Raw genomic sequence first — 23,533 nt, 5'->3', positions numbered from 1 at the left:
GGCTCCTTCCACTGCCCAGCCAGGTCACAGCTGCATTACTGGTGTGACAACAAATGTGACAACTAAAAATTGGCCAGGGACTAATACACTGATTTCCATGCCAAGTGTGTAATTTACTAATAAAACTTCCTGATTGTTTGCAGACAAATCATGACATTTGAGGGTCATTTGTCCATGAGGATTTATGAATCTTGGGTGCTTCCATCCCTTTCAGGGTGAGTCATCACCTCAGAAATGTGGCACTCAGTGCCAGGCCGGGGTGACAAGCTGGGGATCAATCGCAGGTTGGACTCGATGACCTCAAAGGTCTTTTCCAACCTCAGTGATTCTGTGATTAAAGGGCAGGATTTGTTGGTGTTGTTTCCTCATTATAAGCATTAGTTATGCCTCCGGGCTGTAGGCCCGGGGATTTCTCCCTTGCCCAGGGCTGAGGGGCCAGGTCGGGCAGGGACCCGGGAGAAGCCATCACCACCCTCAACCTGTCCCCGGTTCCCTGCTCTTTTCCCCGGCCCCCAGTCCCTGTCTCTGTCCCTTTACTCCATTCCTGGTCCCTGGTCCTGGTATTTGGCCTCTGTTCCCCATTCCGGTGCCTGTTCCTTGTCCCTGTGTCCCGTCTCTGGTTTCCGGTCTTCGTCTCAGTCCCTGTCCCTGGTTCGGGTTCCTTCTCCCTATCTCTACCCCCAGTCCCTGTCTCCGTTCCCAGTACTGGTCTCCATTCTCAGTCCCATTCCCAGTTCTAGTCCCGGTCCCAATCCTCGATCCTGATCCCATCCCCGATCCCGGTCCCGGTCCCATCCCTGTCCCCCGGTCCCCGTCCCTCGGTTCCCGTCCCTCGGTCCCTCCCCGCTCGCCGGCCGCAGCCGGTCCCGTGTCTCACCGTGGGCGCCTGCGCGGGGCTCCTCCTCCTGCTGCTTCTCCTCCTCCTGCCCGTCCTCCCCTCCCGCCGCCGCCGGCCGCTGTCAGGATGAGGCGGAGGAGGCGGCGGCCCGGCCCGGCCGCTCCCGTCTCTCTGCCCGTGGCGTAGCGGTCCCCGCCCGGAGGAGGCCGCGGCGGTGCCGTCCGCCGAGCCATGGCCCAGCCGGGCCCCAGCGCCCAGACCGAAGGTACCGCGGGGGCGGCGGCGCGGCCTGCGCAGCACCGGGCTCGCCTGGGAGGCGCGCCGGCCGCGGGGCGAGGGCGGCGGCCTGGGCGCGATCGGCCGGACAGGGTCCGGGGGCCCGCACGGAGCGGGGACCCGCCGGCAGGGAGCGGGGAGCGGCCCGGGGAGCTCGGCTGGGAAGGCCTCGGGAGGGGGCGGGAGGCAGCGCAAGTGGATTTTTTAGGCTGGAAATGTGGAGCAAGGGCGGCTCCCGGCGCGGGGATAACGCTGGGAGGACGCGCTGCTGCTGGGGAAGGGGAGCCCAGCCGGGATGGGACGAGGCCTCCACACCCTGGCAGGGGAGGAGGGGAAGGGTGGCGGTGTATCCAGGTAGACATTGATCCTCCGGGTGGGACGCCGTCATTGGTTTGGCCACGGCGGGGGTGGGACAGAGTAGAAATTCTGGGGATGTTTGGCTGTGTTCGAAAAGGCACTCGGAAGGTGCAGGTCGGGATATGCGGTGTGTTTCTTTGCTGGAAAAGACAAAGAAAATAACAGATCTTCTCTCAGGGTGGTATGTACCTGTGCAGAAGGAAGCTGAGCTTTCCCTGAAGGTTCCTGCTGTGGAAAGGCTATTTCTTTCTGGTTTGAGAGGAATTGTGAACGTTTTTTACCTTGGAAGAGGTTGCAGATCTGCGTGCATATAAAAAAGTTGTAGGTAATGCTTAGCTTGGAGGGTGAGGTTGAAGGGACAGTGTTTACTGTATGGAAGGGGGTGAGAAAGCCAGGAATTTAAGTAGAGGCTGGTCATTATGTAGGTATAGAACTGGAGAGTTGTGCAGAATCCTGCAGGATTGGTGCTCACCCAGCCATTGGACTAAGCCAGGGCTCTCCTCTTCTAGAGAACACTTGAGTTTCCTTGGGGAAGCACTCTGTTACAAAAGGGCAATGATGTATTCTTAATTATGCATGTCTAGGGAATTGCGTGGGCCTTTTTTTTTTTTTTTTCCTTTTTGTGGAGTTACACCAGAAAGTGCTTATCCTTAGGGATTTCAGCCTGCCTTTTGAGAATTCTAGTGATGAAGGTGCTTAGATTGTGGGGTTTTCCCTGCATTAAGATCAGTCATTGCTGATCCTTTGAGGGCACTGAGGGGAAGGTGAGTTTCCCTGCTGTCATGCTTATAAGGTCAGTACAGGTAGGAGTTGTTCTGCTGTACTTTGTGGTGAATAACCATTGTTTATTGTTCTTCTAAGGCCTGCAGAACAACTTCCAGCAAATTTTCTTCTTGGCTCTTGCAGACTGGCTCACTGCAGGTGTGCAGGGGAGCTGTTCAGTGTACAAAAGTTTGATGCCTCTTGACCAGAAAGGTAGCTGTAGGTTTGTAGTGTATTAGAAGATCCACATTGGATGTATTTGTGTTGTTGCTATTAAAAAGGTGCAGGTAAATTGAGTGGTTTGATAGGTTGGTGAAGCCTGTCTTACAGGAGGAATGGATTGCTGTCCCTTTCCTGCTCCCTAGCTGTGGGGAGATGAGGATGCTGTAGAGAAAGGGAATGGCTGGAAAGTTGGGTGGGTTCTGAAAGTGTTTGCTGTGTCCTGCACTAAAGAATTGGAGCTCCTAAAATGGCTCCTCTCCCCATCCTCCTCTGGCAGCCATAGGACCAGTTTGGGTTTTTATCCACTTTGTTGTTCTCATCTGTATTGATTTTGTTTGTAAGTAATTTATCAAAAGTGTGCCTTGAAAGTGTTCTATTTTAACATGGAAAAAAATCAAGAAATTAATTATTTCATATCTTTAGTTGTGTGCTCTGGATTTATTGCTTAAAGGACTAGCATAACCTCCAATTTAAGATTACATATGACAAAATAGAACTGGATTAGTATGTTCCCCTGAGGGAAAATAATGGCTTTTATAATTACTTGTATTGATTATAAATAACTTATGCATTCTTTACTCATGCAAGACACATCAGCTATGATTTGTTTTGTGGAAAGCAAGTATAAAACTACTACTTTTTCTGCTGTGGTAGAAATAACATAATGGAACAACATGAGAGGAATTAATGTAGAAATTGTTTTTTATTCTAAAGCCTGCACTGCAATGAAAGTGGGCCCAAGAATAGGGGAAGAAATAGTGCAGAGAAATAGGAAAAGAATGGGTATTGTGTCCTACCCTGGTTTGTACTTTGGATTAGTGGAGACATTAATAACCCTCTAATCCACTGTGTGGGGTAACAGAGTTTCTATATGATAAGAATCACAGGGAGGCTGAGGGCAGCCCTGGGCTGCTGCTGGAGCTTTGTGCTCTGTGCTGGGAGCTCATGGTCTTGCCCTGTGCTGCAGGTAGGTGTGTGCTGCCTGCTGATCCTGGTCTAGGGGCTTCTTTTGGAGAGATTTTAATTTATGTGTGTTGTCTAGATTGCTTTACCACAGCTGTAATGTCTTATTTTTCAAAATATTTTTACTTTGAATGTAATATTCAAAATTCAAACCTCCCAGGCTCCCTGGGTTTAGTTTGGATCTGGGTGCTTGCCATCTCTGAATGTAAGGTTGCCAGACAAAATGTGTTGGCATAGCTTTTCCCTATCAGAATTCTCAGGATTTAGTTCTCCTTCTCATTTCTGGAAAACACTTCAATGAAGGAACTGCAGTAACATAAAACATTATTTCTTCAATACTAAAGTTAATTAGAATGATAGGCCAATTATTAAACTCTTCTTACTGCTCTAAGCTTAAACCATTAGTGCAGTCAGACTGATAATTAGCATATCCATTGATATTGTTCAGTGATAAACTGTTAATGGCACAGTCTATCAAATATTTTAATAAGAATTTGCTGGCAGAAGGAATTGATCCTGTATTGGAGTAACTTAGGCCAGTGAGATGTGTCAGTCTGTCAGTGGTGGGAGGCAGTGCCAGCTCTCAGTGGAGAGAGCTGCTCAGCTGTAGATGGAAGACTGGAGGATGTTGCCATATTGATTTTGGTGCCACCAGCAGTCTGTGATCCCCTTTGTGTCCCTGTGTCAATAATCCAGGATCCCAACAAGAGCTGGGACTTGCTGTCACTGTCACACACCCCAGGGACAAACGTTGCTGGTGGAGAGGACAGGGATGTCACACAGAAAATTAACTAACAAAACCTCAGGTGCTTTTATTATATTTCCAGTTATTTTCCTTGTAAGTATATGACTTTTCAACAAAATTGAAGGATCTAAAAATGCTATTACTCATCTCCAAGCTAGGTGTGGTTCATAGGGGACTGGCCATGAGTGCTGATGTTCAGCTCTGCCTTGTTGATGCAACTGTTAAATGTCAAACTCTTATCCCTTGGGGAGTAACTTCAAAATTGTTGGTACTTTCCAAGAGGCAAAAATTTTCTTCTCTCACTTTCATTTTGCTCGGTCCTTGCTTTGTTGTTATTCAATAATTACTGATATTATTACTATATTTTTAGTATATTATTACTAATATACTAAAAGTGCATTTTAATTAAAACACATTCATGCTTTTTTTTTTTAGGCTGTGTGTTTTCCTGTCATTTCAGGGGACAAATCTGGAATTTGGTTTCAAAAACAAAACAGACACTGAATGTACATGTTTCTAAGGGAGTTTTGATGTGCTCAGCTGGTCAGTTTGCTCTGAAATGGGAATATCCACATTCAGGGTGTCTGTTTTCCTGTCAAAGTCAAATTGCAAATCTCCTAATTTTGCAAAATACCCTGACCATGTTCTTTATCATTACCTGTTGATCTGCCAGAAGGCACAATGAATATGCTTTAACCTATGGACTGACTCTCTCTTGCATTTTGGACACTGACAGATGTAAATTCTTTGCCCATTTTTATTACTTCTTGGCCACTTCACCATTGTCGTGGAGAAGATGGACTTAGTAATGTGTATTCTTCCCTTCCTGGCCTGGTGCCTCTGGATGCTTAACTGCTTTCCCATAGCCCTTGGTGGGTGGACTGGATTCCCACTGTGAAACTAGTTTGTATGCACTCCCTTGAAAGTGATTGAAGAAGGAATTTTGTTTTAAAACTTCCAAGAAGCTAAACCAAACAATTTCTGTCAGTGTGGGAGTGGACCAAATCCCATAGGCTTCATTATGGGTGATGGTTGACTGGCAGACTTGCTGGGCTTTCACTCCAGGCATTTTATTAAAAAGTGCTTCTCAGATGTGAAGTTTTCTATCCTAAATTTAGGTATTTCAACTACACTCTTTTCTTTAAAAATACCAAATATGTAGTTTAAAAAAAAATGAAAAAGCCTGAATTTGAGATTATGGTTTTACTCTGTCTGAAGTCTTTCAAGGTAAGAACTGGTGACATTGATAAGCAGCACTTACTAACAGGGCTGCTCTGAAAGCCACTGTGTGTGTGTATTTCAGAGGAACATCTTCTACATCAAAGGTCTGGTACTTCTCAGTGGTTCAGCCTTTACTTACAGAGTTGATTTTAGTGTCTGATTTAGTAGTGGCTGCATTAATGGCACTACTCTCCACATGTTATTCTATAAATAGGGCGAGCATTGTGTCATTTTAGTCATAGTATAGTCAGTTAGGCATGATGATGAATTATCTCTGGAAAAATTTAAATCATTTGATATTTTGGTGCAAACTGGCATAGGAAGAACAAGTGAGCGGAGTACCCTTGGTTAATATTTCTGTGCTATTCAGAAGGAGGAGGGGATTTTTTACCTGGAAAGTACCTGGGAAAACTTCTGAGTTGTCTTGTCACTCTATAAGCAGTGCCTGTAGTACCCTGAGAGTGCAGAACTGCAGCATGGCCACTGATATAATGAGGAATTATGTGCATTTATTTTCTTTTCCCCATTCATGTCTCCTTCTGTCAGCCACAACTCCCCTTGGCGTTCAGCTGACTTGTGGTGGTGCTTCCCTCCTTCCTGTTCCTATCCTACACTTCTCTTCCCAGGCCCGGCTCCTTCAGTACAATGAAGAATAAAAGCTCTTGAATCACTTTTATGTTTGTTTCCATCTCCTCTGGCAATTCCTTCTCCACACAGCCAGGCAGCAGAAACGTGGCCTTGCTTGCTCTTTGCTCTCAGGTTTTTGCTCCCTCCTTGCTCAAACACCCAGTCAGTATTTGGCAGTGTCCTGGCAGCAGCTGCTCTTCAGCAGCTCCTCTGGTTTCCTCCTTCCCAGACACCACCTCAGCTTCTTTAATATTGCTCTCATTGCCTTTTGCAATCTCTGGTTTGGGGGTTTCCCCTGGACCTTGCCCTGTTTTGGCTGCTCCAGGCCTTGCTCTGCTCTGTGGGATCACACCCGTCCCTCTATTCTTCCTCTTCTGGAGAAACTCACTTGACTCTAAGAACTTCCTCAGTGAAAAATGGCTTTTCCAAGCAATATGGCTCCCTAGCTGGGCTGAATCTTAGCTTTTTTACTCTTTTTAAAATATATTTTTCTTTATTTAGGAGCTCTCCAAGTTCTGTCACTCATTGTGCTTTATTCTTGTCATAAAGAGCTCCTTATCTGCTTTTCAGCCCTGCCTTATACATGTTCAGGTTCTGAGTGGTTTTTCAGAACAGATTATACAATTTTGAGGCAGTGAACTTCAGTTGCCTAATCACAAGGTTGGCTAACATCTAATTCTTTAATACCTTGGTGTCTGTAAACTGCAGTAAGTGCCTCACAGATTGCAAAAAATTCATTGGTGGAAGTTAACTTATGCCTCTTGGAAATAGAAGCAGAAAATAGAAGTGTTCCATCCTTTGGCTATCAGAGCAGTTCTGAAAGTTGGTATCAGTTGAGAGGAGGACAGGAAACAGCAGAGCTGTGATCTGCTCCTTTGGTTCTGTGTGCAGTTAAGGGCCCTGTCATGTGTGTCTGGCTGGGTTAGGGACTGAAAAATAACCAGAATCCTGGAGTAAAAAAAAAAAAAATAAAAGGCAGTCTGATTTTTAGTTACTTAATAAGCCAGAAGCACTTAATAAGCCTTACTGTGGTGAGTCACACTGAGAAGAAATTTAAATTTGGGTGGGATTTTATTAATATTTATCTTGTTGTATTTTGTGGTTTTTGAAAGTGTTTTTTGGTAAAGCTGTGGAGCAAAAATGCAGTAGCAGAAGTTATACATGGCAAAGTGAATTGCAATCAATAACTGGAAGGCAATGGTAGCATTAACTGTGTATTCCAGAGGGAATAGCCTGGAGGTGAGAGGGAAGGATTACCTGGGGATCAAACCAAACCAGCATTGTCGATTATAATGGTGTTCCCATGCCTTTAAGCCACTGACCTGAATAGACTGTGTGGTTTGTATTGTATCTTCTGCCAATACACGTTTTTAGCTTACAGATAATTGCAACAAGATTTGCAATGCTGTTTAAATGGCAACAAAGGAGAGGAATATGCACAACAAAAGGAGAAACACCTCTTTCACCGTTTTTGTTGGGTGTTTCCTGTATGACTGTTTATCCCCCACACCCTGCCTTGGTAGGGTAACTTTGTATGTGCATGGCTAGTCACCACTAAAATACTGCCCAACAGAAATGATTTATTTTCATCTGTCCTGCATCAGTGCTATGCAAAATAAGGAGGCAGCACCATGGTTGGTTGCTTTAAAAAAATAACAAAGCAGTAACTTGCAAACAGTAAAGCAGATAAAACCACAGGGTATAATACAATCCTTACATCTGGGTGTTCAGTGCCGTTGCCTTAATCTACACAGGAAGAAACAGAGGAGTGCTAGAAGTTATTGCTCAAGCAGTAAGTACTTTACCCATCTACAATAAATTTTCAGGTCCAGTATCCTTTAAGAAAATTGTCTTTCCTAAGGCTTACAGGAGTTCATATTAACCTCCCATTGACTTCAGACACAAGAAATGGAACATTCATCTTACATTAACAGTAACCTGTGCCAAAATCCCTCTGATACATTTTATCTGTGGTGTTACTTGGTTTATTTTGGTGAAATACAAGGCATAAATTTGGCTCTGTTAATTCAGATCATCTGACAGACTGGCATCTTTATGTCATATACTGCATATTTTAAATTTTCTTTTAAAGATTGGTTTCAAGTAAGGTTTTCTTAATTGCCAGCCTGCAATGTCTGTTTGTATCTTCTCACATGTGAAATTAATGGGAAAGCAATTAGGCAAACTCTGGGTTCTACGCTTGAGTGACATTTCTAGCTGTGAAGATATTAGAGCTGTCTGTCTGGTCCTCACAGCTTCTGTTGGAGTGTTAGATGAAACTGGAGATAAAGATGTTAAATCTCAAAATGGTGCTTTAAATCCTGATGTTACAGAGTTAAATTTGTTGCAGGCACTGAGGATTACATTTAGCTGAGGATCCATCAGGAGGGGCTGTAATGGCCTGTTACAATGTCTAATCTAACTTTGTATTTGCTTTCAAGTAAGAGTAAATGTGAGCCTAATCTTATTGTGGGATAGGAATGTTTTCTGATGTATTTTTATCTTCAGCTCTAGGTTTTGTACCAGTCTAAGCACTTCTGTACAGGAAACTGCAGTGCAGTGCAACTCTTTCAGCTGCATTTGTTCAAAACCTGAGTGTGTACAAACACTGGTGGGAAACCTGAGCTTTGGAATTTGCTTTCTAATACCAATTAAGTTTGTCAGCTTCCCCTGGAGAGTGAATAGAAATCAGGGTTTGAAAAAGGTCATTTATCACTTACAAATATCAGTCATCAAGTCTTTAAAAAGTAAGTTCTGCTGCATGACTACACCAATCTCAGTAGCCACGAGGGAGAGTGGGGGACAGAAGGAAGGCCAGACTATTTCTTTTGGCAGACAGCAGGCACTTAGGTTAAACTGATAATCAGGTTGTACCCATAGGCTGTGGTTTCATGTTGCAGCTAAGCCAGTCTAGAAGGTTGCTGCTGCTGAAAGAAGTGTTCCTGCTCTTTTCTTCCTGCTCCCACAGTCGTGTTTCCCTCATTTCCTTTGTGCCAGCTCTGCACATTGGACCCATCCCTGAGCCCAGTTCAGCTCAGTCACCCAGCTGAGAACTACTCACTGCTGCATTAATTAGTTTAATTTAGTGAAAGACCTGATAAGCCTTAGAGCTGGCATAAAGGAAGGGTGTAGACCACACAGTAATAATATGAGAGTCCAAGGGTATCATTCTGACGGTTTTTTTCACAGTTTACTCTGATCTGTGTGTGCATTGCCACGTGTGTGGCAGGTCTGCTCTGTGCTCAGCTGAGTGCTAGGTGTGGTCTGCTTTGAGACTCACTGCCCTCCCACCCTCCAGCCTTTTCCTGTATCACTTCTGATGCTGTCACTGCTGTCAAAAGCTCCCATAGCATGGTGGGGGTAAAAGGCACATGTGCTGCCAGTGAGGTGGGAGTGCTGAGTTACCCTGTCAGATGACCACCAGTACAGAAATTGATTTGAAATCATTGTAATTGCAGGCTTAGTCAAGCCTTCCCCATTCTGTATTGCTTAGGCCCCTGGAATATTTTAAATTATTTGAAAATTTCATGCTGGAGGAGGATTTTCTTCCTTTTTAACTATTCAGGAATTCATGTAGTTGACAAGTGGTAGCAAAAAATATGAATTTATAGAATCTCAGCAGTATTTTCTGTCAAGAAATGAATTCTAGAGGCTTGGGGGAGTACTAGTCTGTTGTTCTCTGGGAATCTATTAAATTGCTGTAGAAACCTTGCTCCAAATAATAGGATCCGTATCCTCTTCCCTATCAAATAAAAATGTTAATTATCTTTTCTTATTATTGTTTGTTACACTATATTTATCATCACAATGTCTCCATACATATATCTAGCAACAGTATTTTCCAAGCCATTTATTAAGATTTATATCCTTTAAGTGGCTACTCTGCAGCACCATTTTATCATGCCTAGAACCTGCTGTTCTGTCAACTAAAATTTTAAAATTACTATCCCTTGCAAATAAGTTTTTACCTGTTCTCTTTCCCAGTTTATTCTCTGTATACCAATTTGAGTGGCCAGATCATGTATCAAGGAATAGGGAACCACAGTGGGAAAGAAATCAGGTTTTGTGCTGCTTGTTCACATCCATAACTCTTGAGTTGTGTATGAGTTGCTGCTATCTCTGAAGTTTTTCTGGTACCTGTGGTAGCTCTGCATGTGGAAGTGAGTTCCATGCTCTTGTGATTATTTCAGGTTTTGAAAATGTCCATAAAGATGCCAATTTGCTTTAAATAGCAGTGCCCTCATACCTGTAGCAATGGTAAATTACAGAAGCCATTGCCTATATAAATTTCACAAACATTGGCTTCTTTCTGGTTTCTTCCACATCACCTTCTTGTTTTAGCTATATTTCACTTTTGTTACCTTCATTTTGAGTTTTTAAGTGTGTTAGGTGATCATTAATTTGTTCTTTCTGCTCAGAAATTGGGCAGCAGAGTACCTGGGGTGGTCTGCAGCCTGAATGCTCTCAAACCTGCACCTCAGTCTTGGCCCCACGACAAACAGCAAGACAGCACAAGATCTCAGACTAGTGGTGTCTGGGGGAATTTTGGAATTAATGTAATGGTTTTCTTTTATATATTAACTTACTTCATCAAAGAGAACAATGCAGTAGGGTTGTTTTGTGTTGTTTTGTTGGTTGTTTTTTCCTGAGAGTTGAGTCATACTTTATTCCCGTTTTTCTGCCTGAAGAGGACAGCCTTTAATAAATCTGTAGGCGAAGTGATAAACATATAATAAGGTGTCACAGGGATTTTTTTCCCTCCCACTGCAAATGAGTCAGCAATTAAATTATCTTGAAAGAAAATCAGTCTGTTGTCTGGGTTTAGCAAATGTTTACATTTTAAGAGAACAGTTATATTAGTGGTGTTCAGAGTGCAAATTGTGTAGGGGGTCTCCTGTAAAATGAAATGCATATCAGAATCTCCCCCTAAATGGCTCTCAATCTGAAATATTTTTATTTCACCAGGTTTAGTAAAACAGACAATATCCTCAATTTAAATTTTCTTTTACTGGGAAGACACACTGAAAACCTCACTGTCAAGTGGAATTGCCACGTGTAATCCAGTTCAGGATATTCTGGTTATATCATACAAATGATGAGACGTGGTAGTGTGGAAAAACTTGGCAGGAATATTCCTGTGTAAATACGAAGGCTCATTCATATTTTCAGTCTTGCTTTGGTCAGGAAGATTTATGTGACTTGACATTTTTGGGGACTTGTTTTCAAATGCTGTGGAAGGGAATGGGTGGCTGTGCTGGAGGTCTGGTCCAGGCTGGAGGAGCCTCTGTACCTGCTCAAAACACCCTCTGTTGGTGTTTATTTTGCAGGTAATGAGGAGAGACAGGCTGGTGAAATGAAAGGGGCAGGAACATGTGTGAAGCGTTTGACAGCTGCATTGTCTGAGCTCAGATGTGTGAAATTCTCCCAGAGCTTTGCTGTGCCTGCAGGGTGTGGAGATCTACCTAGGCTGGCCCAGGGTGGCAGCGGTGTCACCCAGCTGTGAACCCTCTTGGAGAAATGTGCCCAATTCTTGGGGACTTCACCTTGCCCAGTCCTGTGCTGCCATCACCCTGCTCTTGTTTGCTCTAGCAGTGACTGGTCTGAGTAAATGCCCACAGCCTGTAGAGTAAATAACCCTCTTCATAAATCCAAGGAGACACTGAGCAGTTTTAGTTTGGGGTTTTTTGTTTGTTTTGTTCTGTTTTTGCAAATTGATCCTCCTGAAAAGAGCAGATATAAAAAAGAGAAATTGTTAAAGCCAGGGGAACAAGATGCAAGCGCTTATGGAGCAGGGGAAATGCTGCTGATTGTGATGAGATTGGTAACTCTGTTCTTTCCATTTTGTGTCACTGTAGATGAATTCAAAGTTCACCAGACTGTAGATTGCTGTTGACTTTTGAAATACTCTGATATGCATTCAAGCTTAGCAACACTGTGTTTCTGAGGAGATTCACTGGTGGTAGCAGCAGGATACAGCCAAAATCCTTTCCATAGGATTCCATTAATGGTGTTGTCTCGTTGACGTTTCCAACTCTGTGATTCATCCACTGCTGCCCTATTTAAATTATTCAAAGAATTGATAAAGCACAGAGTGTGGTTGATTTTCTTGGATAAAAAAATACTTACCAATTATGTTTTCCTGAAATTTCTTGACAAATTGTTCTCCTCACCAAAACATCAGTGGCAGAGATGAAATAGAGTGAAAACTAATGATGGTAAAACTTCTTGTGCATTAAGTTGGGACTACTGTGGAGAAGACTGTGCACAGAACTGAGAGTTCTGATGGCAGCCTAGTTAAAAGGAGAGAAGCAGCTGCTCTGGTGAGCAGGGATGTACAAAAAGCCAGGCTATAATGATGGAGGTAGGGGACTGTCCTTTGGAAGAAATAATGCTTTTGCAAATGAAAACAAACTGTTGGAAAAAGATTCAAGCTCACTTTTGTCAGCATGGACATCCATGTTTAAATGCATTTCCATGATTCTTGATGTGAGTGAGCAGTGTTCCATTGCAGTCCAATGTAAATAATGGTTAACTAAGCATAAATTTAAAACTGGACTTAAGTTAACCCGGGGTCAGAATGACTAAGTGTATAGAAGAGTCACATGAAGTGGGTTTGCCGAACTGGAAGTCAGGTGTGATTTCCCTTTACTGGGTGAAATGGAGTGTCATGAGATGGAGATCTGCACCCCAGGAAGCAGCTGCCTGATTTTGTGTCCAGGAAAGAAGATGAAGGAGGCAGTAACAAAGCAAGGAAGTAGTTAACACATTGTGAGTGGTGTGAAAAGGGAGAAAAAATGGGAAGTGGAAGTGAAAAAAAATAGGGAAGGAGAAACTGTGTGTTGGCCTTCTTTTCCTTGTAGTTGTGCATGAAGATATTTGCTGTGCTGTTACACAGTAGGGGAAAATCACTTAGTTGTTACTGCATATGGCTGTTTATCCCTGCAGGTTTAGTTAAGCCATTTAAAGGACCTTTGTTTTCTCTCCCCCTTTTGCTTGTTCTCTTCTTGTGGCTGCCTCATGGAAGTATCCAAGGCCAGGCTGGACAGGGCTTGGAGCAGCCTCATCTAACAGGGGTTTGTATTGAGATGATCTTTAAGGTCTCTTTCAGCCCAAACCATTCTGTGATTCTTGATTGTATTATAAAACAGACTCACATTTATTCAAACATCTAAATTTCTTCAGATTTTAATACTTTAATTTAGTTATGGCTTTTCATTTTCTTTCTAAAATCCTTAATGTAGGATGTCACACAGTGTTTAGCATAAAAAAGAAAAATAAAGAGTAGGAATAGGCATTACTGAGATTACAGGCTATAGTGGAAAGATGTTTGTCATCAGCTTCAATTAAAAATAACATTAATTTCAAACTTTAATAATATATTGCAAACTTCTACTTGATGTTAATACAGTATTTATTATATGTTTAGATGTCGGTAACATGCAGTGCTTGGCTGAATATTTTTCATCCTGCACTTGCTGATTTACTGTAATAAATATAAAGCTCCTGTAACAGATATGATGCAGCAAGGCTCTGATCTGCATGGTGATACCTCCATTTGTCAACAACACCAAGTTTTTATGGATTTGGCCTTAAATTGGTACTGGATTGTTTGCCTGTGAATGTTCAGTCAATAGAGAACAAATTGTGGATGTCAAATAACCTTCAGCTGCACAATCAGCCAGAAATGGCTGGATGAATGCAGCAGTGTCTGAAAGCTGCACTGCCCGAAATGGGGAACTGCCTGAGCTCCTTCTGCAGAGCAGCTCAGTGCTGGGGGCAGGTCCTGTGCCAGGGCAGGGCTGTGGGGCAGAACCCCCTGCTTTTCCTTTTTCTGGGGCTGAATTCTGGGTTCTGTGCCAGGGCACAGCTGTGGGGCAGAACCCTCCCTGCTTTTCCTCTTTTTAGGGTTGAGTTCCAGGTGCTGTGCCAGGGCAGGGCTGTGGGGCAGAACCCCCTGCTTTTCCTCTTTTTAGGTTTGAGTTCTCCTCACCACACACAGTTTAACACTCTGACAGGGGAGCTGTGACAATCGGAGGCGTTTGGTGCCACTCTGAAAAAGGAGGTGGCAAGTGAGAAGTCAGGGGTCATTCTCTGCCCTCAAAACAAGGAAAGTGTGTGACCAGTGAGCTTGAGCCATTTGGCCTGGTAAATAAAATGCTTGATTCTTGCAAATGCAAGTTTGAGAAAAGCAAGTAATTATTTTCTTCCTGGTTATTTTTTTCCCTCCAGTTTGATCTGCTGCTGTTGGATATCTGTGTGTAAGGGCAAATATTTCTTGAAAAAAAAAGCAACCCCATTTCATAAGTCAGGAATTGCTTCTGTTTAACATGCTTATTCAAAAACCATAATCTGTTCCTTTGCTTCTGAGTGCCTCATGCAAACAGCTGGGGTTTATTGGGGGCTATGTGGTTTAAATTGGGGTTTATGGTAAGAGTGGGAGGGTTGGTTGTCCTTTTTTCATCAAATCCTGTTTGAGTAAAATAAAGAAAATCTTTTAGCATTCTGTATGAACAGTCTGGTGGCAGGCTTAGATTAAAAGTTTATGAAGTAGCATAATTGTGGCTCCAGAATGATGTCATGATAGATGAAAATTGGTGCTCATAGAAAATAGTAGAAAGTTATAGTAGAAACTCATACTCATAGAAATAAGTATTTTTCATACTTCTGTCTCAAGCAATGATTACAGCAAAAAAATGGTTGAAAATGACAGAAACTGTGTAATTTTTTGTATCCAAAAAGTTGATTGTACATGTAGGTTTTTTTCTGCTCTGTTTTCATATTTCAGCTCTGTTGGACTGAACTCTTGATGTCATGTTTGACTCTTTAAATATCAAGCAGAAAGCTCTATGGCATTAATTTTATAAATAGACCTGGTACTCCAAAATAGTCTTATTGATAATCAGCTTTGTCTGTCTTAGTGCTGGAATGATCGCTACATGTTTGTGTAACTGGAAACTGTCATATATAAAATTCAACTCTTTTTGGAGCTGATCTGTGGAACAGCATATAAATAACTAGTCAATAAGAAATGTGTGTTTTTCCTGTGTTTTCCTAGAATTGTAATTTTGCTGTTCATTGGGTTCAGAGAAAGCTGTATTTTTTTCACTGGAGTTTCTCTTCCTGTATTGCAGCAGTTTGATGGTTCTCCTGTAAATCAATGTGTCTGCTCTGAAATGGATTTTGCTGCCCTTCTTTTGAGTTCTTCTCCCTGGTTAAGACACCTGATGACGTTCACTGTGCTTTGCTGTAATGTCAGTGCTCCACAGGAGATGGGGATCCCTGTGTCTGACCTGGAGTGTCTCTGCAAAATCTGTGTTGCTAGCTAGAAATAAAACTACTGATTTAATTGGCATCTATAACTCTGTCATCTGTAGTCTGTGAAAAAACACTAATAATCTGGGAAAAAACACTACTTAAAATTGTTGGCCAGAAGGATTTCTTGTTAGGATTTTAATTTAAAGTTTTCTCAGTGCTATTCCCAAAGTCAAGAAATCGATAGGATTTTGGGGGGGTTCTTTAGGCTTTTTGTTTATTTCTTGATGACTTAGGGCCCTAAATAGGGAGTTGTGTCTTCTGTGAGGAGATGCAGAGCGTTCTGTGCCTGCTGTGTGTCCCCAGCTCCGGTTGCAGCGGGCAGGGCTCCAGCAGCGCTGCCCATCTCAGCTGTGTTTGCTCTGCCCCATCCCTGGTTAAACATTGATCCCTGCCCTGCCTGCAAATGGATGGCTTGCTTTGGGGCTGCCTTTAAGTTGATAGCAACTTCAGTTTTCTTTTTTCAGCTCTGTTATAAGCCTGGGGTGAGTTGGACCTAAATTCAAAGTGAAAATTAAGTGATAAATGACAAATTGGAAATGTATGGATGAGCCCATTTGGTGCCATTGACTCCAGTGCATGTCCAGGTGGACTTTAATCTGTGCCATGGAGCCCGAGGGTGCCTGTGCCTGGCAGACTGGGCTGGGGATAGCACTTGTGTTTTCGGAAGTGTCTGTATGGCTTTTGTACAAATTGTACCTCTGAAGAAGAAAAGAATTTCTTTGTACACTTAATCACTTAGCAGAAAGGTGGTAGTTGAGAGGGTGTCTCAGAAAATAAACTTTATTTCACTTTTACTTCTAATGCAGGGGGTTTATGCTGACCTATAAAGCCTGTTGCCCTCAAGTTTGTGCCTTGGCTCACTGCAGTGGGGATGGGCTGAGGTCTGTCCTGAGCTGTATATGTAACACAGGTGGTAAAACCACTTTAAACTTAGTATAGAATCGAAAGAACAATGTTACTGCACAGTTGCAGTGATGGATGACCTGCAGTTGAGATCTTAAACTGCTTGTTATTTTGAATGCCTGCAGCTGGCCCTGACAGCTGCCAAAGATCACTTGTGGAGGGGGTTGAGTATTTAGTTATTTATTTATTACATTTTAGACATAACTGCCAGGCTGCAGAGAGGGGGGAATATTGTAAAAAATGTAAATATTTAAATTTCATTTCCTTCTTGGTGACTCTGCCCTCCCTCTTTCTGTTTGGGCAGGAAGATTTCAAAAGGATGAGTCTGTTCCCCAGCTGAAAGCACTTGAACATTCTGCTCTTGGGGTGTCCTCTTGCCCTTCCAACCTCAGCAGAAGCAACTCACACCTTCAGAAGAAGTACAGCTTGGTTGCTTTGCACTTTCTGATGGGAGCAGCAGCACAGCTGCTGCTGTCTCTCTGCTGAAGGAAGATGGAAAGGGAATTAAGTAAACAGGGAATGCTCGAGTCATCTTTGAGGGCAGGAGAGTTGAGTCTACAGTTGATTTAACTTTCAGGATTACTAACTGTAGAATGAAACTGTTTATTTGTGTGGTCTTCAAAAGAGTTTGTGCATGGTGAATGATGTCCACATTCCTCCTTGTTCAGTTGGGATGTGTGTGTGAGGCTGCAGGGTGGTACCTGTGGATGCAGAGCTGCCTGCTGGCCCTGGCACACAGCTCCCTGAGGCTCTAGTGCCTGCAGGAGTTTCCCTTGAGGAGCTGAAGCTGAGCTCAAGCCCAGCTCCTTGGGGCCAGCCCAGCTCTTGGTGGGGTGTGGAGCTGGAGGTGCCCCAGTGGCTGCAGGCTCTGCACAGGACTGTGGGGAGTGGAAACACAAGCAAACCCTTTCCCTTTGCAAGACTTCAGCAGGAGATCAAAGGCAACCCTTTAACCTTGGGAAGCGTTTTTCCTACCCAGACCTGGTTCTATGTGTGCTGTTTCATCCCTGGTTTTGATCCAGACACTCTCTGAACTCACTTAAAGCTTTGCTCTCAGTGTCATTGCTGCAGATTCCTTTCATTTTCTGGAGAACACTCCTGTGCAGTTGGCTTTGAACTATCCACATAAGGATCTATCACATAAGGAACTAACCCTCCTCTCTGCTGGCCAAAAAAACCTATGTGTTTGTATTTAAAGTGATAAAAAACCCCCAAATTAGGATTTTTTTTTAAAGCTACATTAAATTTTTTTCAGTTCTACATCTGCATTTCTCTTCTATTCAGTACAGAGCTGAAGAGATTAGGTGCTGTATTTTGTAACACCATAAGCTCTTATAACCAGCAATCAGTAAAACATACCTGTGCTCTTAGAAGCTCCTTTTGTTTGTGTCTGCTCTTACTCTACGTCATCTGGTACCAAAAATAACTGACCCCATCTCAGTGGCATTGCCCAGCCAGTGTTTTACCACTGCAAGCTGTAGAGCTGACTCCAGCTGTTTGTGAGCATAAATGTTTGATGCTGAAGTTGTGTAGCCTTTGGAGTGTTTTCACTACTTGAACGTGGTGGGAAGTGTTGGATGGGGTACACAAACACCTTTGATGGATCAATATTTTGTGTATCTAGTCTGTGCTATATAGAGGCTGTAACTGAAGTGATTCACTTTGCACAGCAGAGTTGGAACATGCCCACAAAATGCTTTTGCAGAACACACAGAGACTCATAGAGAAGAACATTTTTTTCCCCAGTACATTGCAGCAGGGAGATGTGTTTTGTTCTGATTCATCAATCTTTTCTTTCTATTTCATATTTGAATTCTGAGGTATGCAAGTTGAAACTGCCACCTAGAGCAGAACTTGAGGTGCAAAGAAGTTGATATTGCACATGTACATAGGTTGGTGGTTGTAGGGGGTCTTTATAGCATCATAAAATAGTATCATATGGGTTTTTTTTTTTCAATAATAAGCATGTTATAACCATCTTTGTAGACTTCCTACTCTTCCTTCTTTCATTGTACCACCTGATGAAGGGCTGATGTGGTAAATTATGGAAAACAGAGTGATGTATGTGCCCTCTTGGGGATTTTTACCAGCTGGAAATGAGGAGAGTTTGATCTTAAAATCAATTAATTCTCTGTATGTTATGGTCATCCTGTGGCAAACTTCTCCAGATGTAATTTGGTTCATCTTTTGGTTAACATGCAGAACTGGATTGATGATAGCACTTGAGTTTTAGCTCACAGGGTTTTCTTCCTGTGCTGTGCCCTCTCATAGCTGTTAGCTGAACTGCTGTCACTTTGATTTCTTGGACCTCAGCCTGAGCACTTGGTGCTTTATTGCTCAGCCCTCACACACTTCCCAGGGGAAAAAAACCATCACCAGAATTATTTCTATTTCTTCCTTCATTGTATATATCAAATTGTGGCTTTCTTTGGAAGATTTGTTTTCTGCAGAACTCCCTGCCACATTCCCTCTACTTCCCTAGAGATGTTTAATTAGAATTTGGTGTTACAGTTTAAAGAAAACCTACCTTCCTTTGTTCCTTACAGGACTGGCTAGTTTTCCTCATTATCATGGGGCAGAGCTAATGAATAAAGGCGTTTTAAAAAGAGTAAGGCCCAAACCCCAGCCTTGCAGAATGGGATGTCTGGGTAACTGTTAGTGACGTACCTTATCTTCTGCTTTATTTTTAGATGCTCTTCTACAACGGGTAGCAGAATTGGAAAAGGTCAATGCAGAATTTCTGCGCACAAAGCAGCAACTTGAGCAAGAATTTAATCAAAAGAGAGCAAAATTTAAGGAGTTATACCTGGCTAAGGAAGGTAAGTTCTTAGTTCTCTGAATTATTCTAAAATTTATTGAACTTCATCTTCAAATAATCCCTGTATGAAGCATAGTCTTTTAGAGAGTTATAATAAGAATGTAAGAGATTCAATAGGTGACTATTGAGCATTCTAGAATGAACTTTGGAATTAAATTTAAAGATTTGCCTCATGGAAAGGAGCAAAAGCAACTTGATGTCCATGCAGAAATACCACTAGTGAGTTTTAATACTGATTTCCTGAATTCAGGGTGTGCTCTCTGAGCAGGAGCTGATCTGCTAAATGGGAAGACATAGCCTGGATGCTGTGCTGTTTCTATTCTGTGGCCTTTTTTTTATGTAGCATTTATTAGTCTTAAATTTCCATCTGAGGTAGGCTGTAAGCAGGCAAACCTTATAAAAGTTTTAATACCAGCCAAGGGCATCTAGTTCAATAACACAATTCATAGGAAAATTCAAATCATATGAGCTCAAATATCTGATGAAGGGTCAGAGAGTAGAGATAGCTGTTCTGAGAGCCAGATTGATTTATCTAATTCTGATGATTTTCCTGTCTTTAACATATGAAAGCAGAGCCAAAACATAATGCATTAGGACTGCAGCTGCTGTATAAGCTTATGAGAGCAGAAATACAACAGGCATAATGAAGATTGGATCATACAGCAAGCCTATTTACTTGTGTTTCTAAGGCTGGATGAAAGGAAGTTTAAGATACAAGACACTACTTATGAGATCAGCAATAATTCTCCCATTTTGGTACAGTCAAAAATACAAAATAAATTGTGATAGGGGAAGAAGAAACACCCCAACTTTCACAGCTACTGAAGTGAAAGGACACCAGAGGAGAATATACAAGCAATTACTTTTCTTTTTTTTACCCCCCCCCCCCCAAAGCTTTTCCCCCTCCCTGTCTCCAAGACCCTCTCCTAAACATTCACTGGGGCTGTTGGGACCCATCTTTAATACTGTCATTTGAAAACTAAGAATATTAATACCACAAAGTCTTGGGTTTTTTACTCAAGGATTAATGTCCTTTTAAGTATTTGATTAGCTCTGTGTTCTATATTCTCTATCAGGATGAGAGCACCAGGATTGATTCAGCTTTCTGGCCCTGAGGGAAATACATGGATATAGCTTGGTGGTGTTGGTTGTGTGCTGGCCAGATGTTTCTGCTAAAAGGGATTGCAATTGAAGCAGGCTATGTGGGCATAAAACACATATTTTATGTTAGTGCTTTTGGAATTAATTATACAATATATGTCTTCCAGAGCTGTCTATTTCAGATTAACTGAGAACTCAGGAGAATAATATGAAGTTAGTTTAATTTCTGTTTATATTTTCAACAATTAGAAAAGTTGTGGCTGTTCCATTGAATGTATCCCTTTTCTTTGTAGAAGCTCAGTTCTACCAAAGTCTTTGGTAAAGAGCAAATTAGGCTGTGTATTTTTCTTTTCTCCAAAATGGTCACAGAGCGTTTCTGTTCAAGAAATACGAAGTGTTCCATCCAAACTGAGAACCAAGTTGGTCCCAGAAATAGGAAGAAAACTGTTTTCCAGTCTGTTCATGCCTTTTGCAGATTCGTTACCAGAATGAGTTAAATAGTAAGAACTGATGAAAAGCACAGTATATTGATCCTAGTTATATCTAGTGTCTGCTTTGTGTCTGCATCCATAAGATGCTTTAATAAAAGGCAAGGGCAAGCAAAGTCAAGAAAAAGCATTCCCTGAAGAGACCTGCCAACATTTGTTCAGTCATTACAGGTAGATGTTTTAATACCAGTGCTCCCTTCTGCTCTTTGCCATAGCAACAGGGGCTACACTTCAGGTTGAACTCATGAATGCAGCTAAATGTGTGCAATGCTCCTTTCAGAGGACCTGAAAAGGCAGAATGCAGTGCTGCAGGCAGCCCAGGATGACCTGGGCCAGCTGCGCACGCAGCTGATGGAGGCCCACGCTGAGATGGAGAACATCAAGGCCATAGCCACAGTGTCAGAGACCACCAAGCAAGAGGCCATCGATGAGGTCAAGAGGCAGTGGCAAGAAGAAGTGGCTTCCCTCCAGGCCATCATGAAAGGTAACAACCAGGCAAGCTGTGCTGAGATCAGCCACCCTGATTTTATAAGGATTTCTGCCTGCTCTTCCTCAGAGTATGGGTAATTGTTATGGCTTGGGAAAGCTGCAGAAGGGCTGGATGAAGTGTAGTTCTCAGGGTTCTGAAAAGGAGCTTGATGGGTTTTTTATTGTCAGCTTGAGGACAGAATTTAGAATTCATGGCCATGGGAACCTCATGTATATGCAAAGCTTTTTTGTGGGACTGTGAATGTGGTACTTCATTCTTCCACAAAGATAAGTATGATGCCTGTAATTTGACAAGTCTGCAAACAGCTTTAAGCTGCCAGCATGATTCTCTTTTTTCCTTCTGTGTGAACACAGTTCTGCTCTCACACAGTCAAGTGTCCCTCCAGTACTCACATGGGCCTTCCCCCACGGTGTTGACTGCACATGCTGCTCTCAGTCCTGGGTGGTTTTATTTTAATAGTTCTCATCTATTCCTTGTTATATTTGCACATTGCACAGCTGTTGACATTTCTGAGACAAAGGAAATGAATACAAGGATATGAACTGGGAACAGACTATTGCCACAAATGTGTTTTCTTAAAGGTTCACAGACAGGATCACACTATCCTGAGCCTAAAACCTGCCAGCTGTGGGCAGTTTTTCCATCACCTCATTGTGCTTTTCACCCAGAACAGACGAACCTTCATGTATATTGAGTACACAAATGTCTGTTTATTTATGATCTACACAGATACATGAGCCTAGATGAAGGCTCAGCTGTGCCAGCTGCTGTCCCTGTGTAAACAGGCAGCTCCTGAGCTGAGATGGGTGGTGTGAATCCTGGGGAAATGGAAACTATGTGAGAAGTTTGAATTTCTTTGCGTTTTGGAGTACCTTTTAAAGGCTCTAGTAATTTATTTCAATGATGTACTTGTGTGCTGCTAAACAGGATATTAGTCATGTACATTACCTTGAAATTAGGAATTGCACAGTTTTTGGGGTTGTTTCTCTCTGCTCTGTTGATAGTACTAATTAAAATTTAGTTTCAGTTCTTTTACTTATGTATTTGGGTTTTGGGGCAGGAGTCTGAGGGAAGGAAGACTTGTCCTAGTTTTGATTAATTATAGTAAATCATTGAGTGGTTGGAGGTGGACTTTCTAAAGCCCTGTTCTTTAACTTACATTGAAAAGAAGTTTTGAAAATGCTGTTTTCTAGAGACTGTCCGTGACTATGAGCTGCAGTATCACCACAGGATGGAGCAGGAGCGAGCTCAGTGGAACCAGTACCGCGAGAACATGGAGCGGGAAATAGCAGAGCTCAGGAGGAGACTGTCAGAGGGCCAGGAGGAGGAAAACCTGGAAAATGAAATGAAAAAGGTACATTGGAAAGGAGCTCCTCAGTTTCTGTTTGAGGATAGGCCCCTGGGGTCAGGCATGGGTTCATTGCTATGGCTGCTGTAATTCCTCAGCAGTTCACACAGCCTGGTGCTGCCAGCCTTTGTTCATGGAAGTCATCATGACCTAATCCATTTAAAGCCTTAAAAGCTTTGTTCCTAATTATGTGTATTCAGTGAGAGAATTGCACCTGAGAAGATGGTAAAGTCTAGCCTTCAGCTTGTAAAAACAGGCGGCCTTGTCAAGGCAGTTGTCATGATGTCAAATGAGCTCAAGTAAAACCACCTTTAGATTTTTCTGGGTTGGCTGCAGTTTTATAAAGTTTTTTTTACTCTTCTTTACTTTTGTTTCTTTTTCCAGCTCTTAAAAACTTAAAGTGCCCATTAAAATCTCAGAATATCTAAGCTGTCTTTCCTCTTTCTCTAAAGTAAGCCATGTTTGTGCATCACAGTTCTGCTGCTTCCCTATGAAGTACAGAACCTTGCTGTCACAAAACAACAGGCTCTAGGTGATGAAAAATAATTGCTCTGGAGTATGGACAGATATTGTTGTAGTTATTCAAAGATCTGACACTAAGAAAAGTTCATAGATGAAGTAGATTGAAGTGCCTTGCCTTGAGTTTGAATTTTCTTTTTATTTTTTGTTGAGGTTGAAAATTTAATGTGTTTCAGACAGGAAGGAAATTGAACCTGTCATAATAGATCAGTGCCTTATAAAAATCTTTGTGTATCTTATTATAATAACTTGCATTTTCATGAATTTCTCATCTCAGCAGGCTTACCTTAGTCTTCAAGGTGTTCTAACACAAATTTAAAGTAGTGACTGAAATTCAATAAAGTAGGTTAACACCTGGTAATCTGCCACATCACTGCCTGTCCCTGCTCCTGCTTGCTGTCTGCAGAAGAAATGCAGTATGGAGTACCACAAACATTCCACCTGAGAAACATTTTAGCTATTTTTACTGTGTTGTAGCAAGCAATCAGTGTTAGTGTTGCAAAATGGAATTCTTTTTCTGAGACTTAGGAAGAGGTTCCT

The 23,533-nt window shown here is 42.3% G+C and overlaps 1 protein-coding gene across 1 annotated transcript in view; it reads left to right on the top strand.

The window, feature by feature from the left end:
• Positions 1-994: 994 nt before the first annotated feature.
• Positions 995-23,533, top strand: part of RABEP1 (rabaptin, RAB GTPase binding effector protein 1) — a 48,202-nt gene continuing 25,663 nt past the window's right edge. Inside the window, exons 1-4 of the mRNA XM_063173839.1 lie at positions 995-1,103; positions 18,920-19,048; positions 20,917-21,120; positions 22,320-22,480. Coding sequence (XP_063029909.1) covers positions 1,070-1,103; positions 18,920-19,048; positions 20,917-21,120; positions 22,320-22,480 — 528 coding nt within the window. The 5' untranslated portion in view covers positions 995-1,069. The remainder of the gene's footprint in view (positions 1,104-18,919; positions 19,049-20,916; positions 21,121-22,319; positions 22,481-23,533) is intronic.

The sequence above is a fragment of the Melospiza melodia genome, chromosome 21 (assembly GCF_035770615.1).
Source record: "Melospiza melodia melodia isolate bMelMel2 chromosome 21, bMelMel2.pri, whole genome shotgun sequence".
Classification (NCBI taxonomy): Eukaryota; Metazoa; Chordata; class Aves; order Passeriformes; family Passerellidae; genus Melospiza; species Melospiza melodia.
This window is presented reverse-complemented; position numbering and strand designations above follow the sequence as displayed.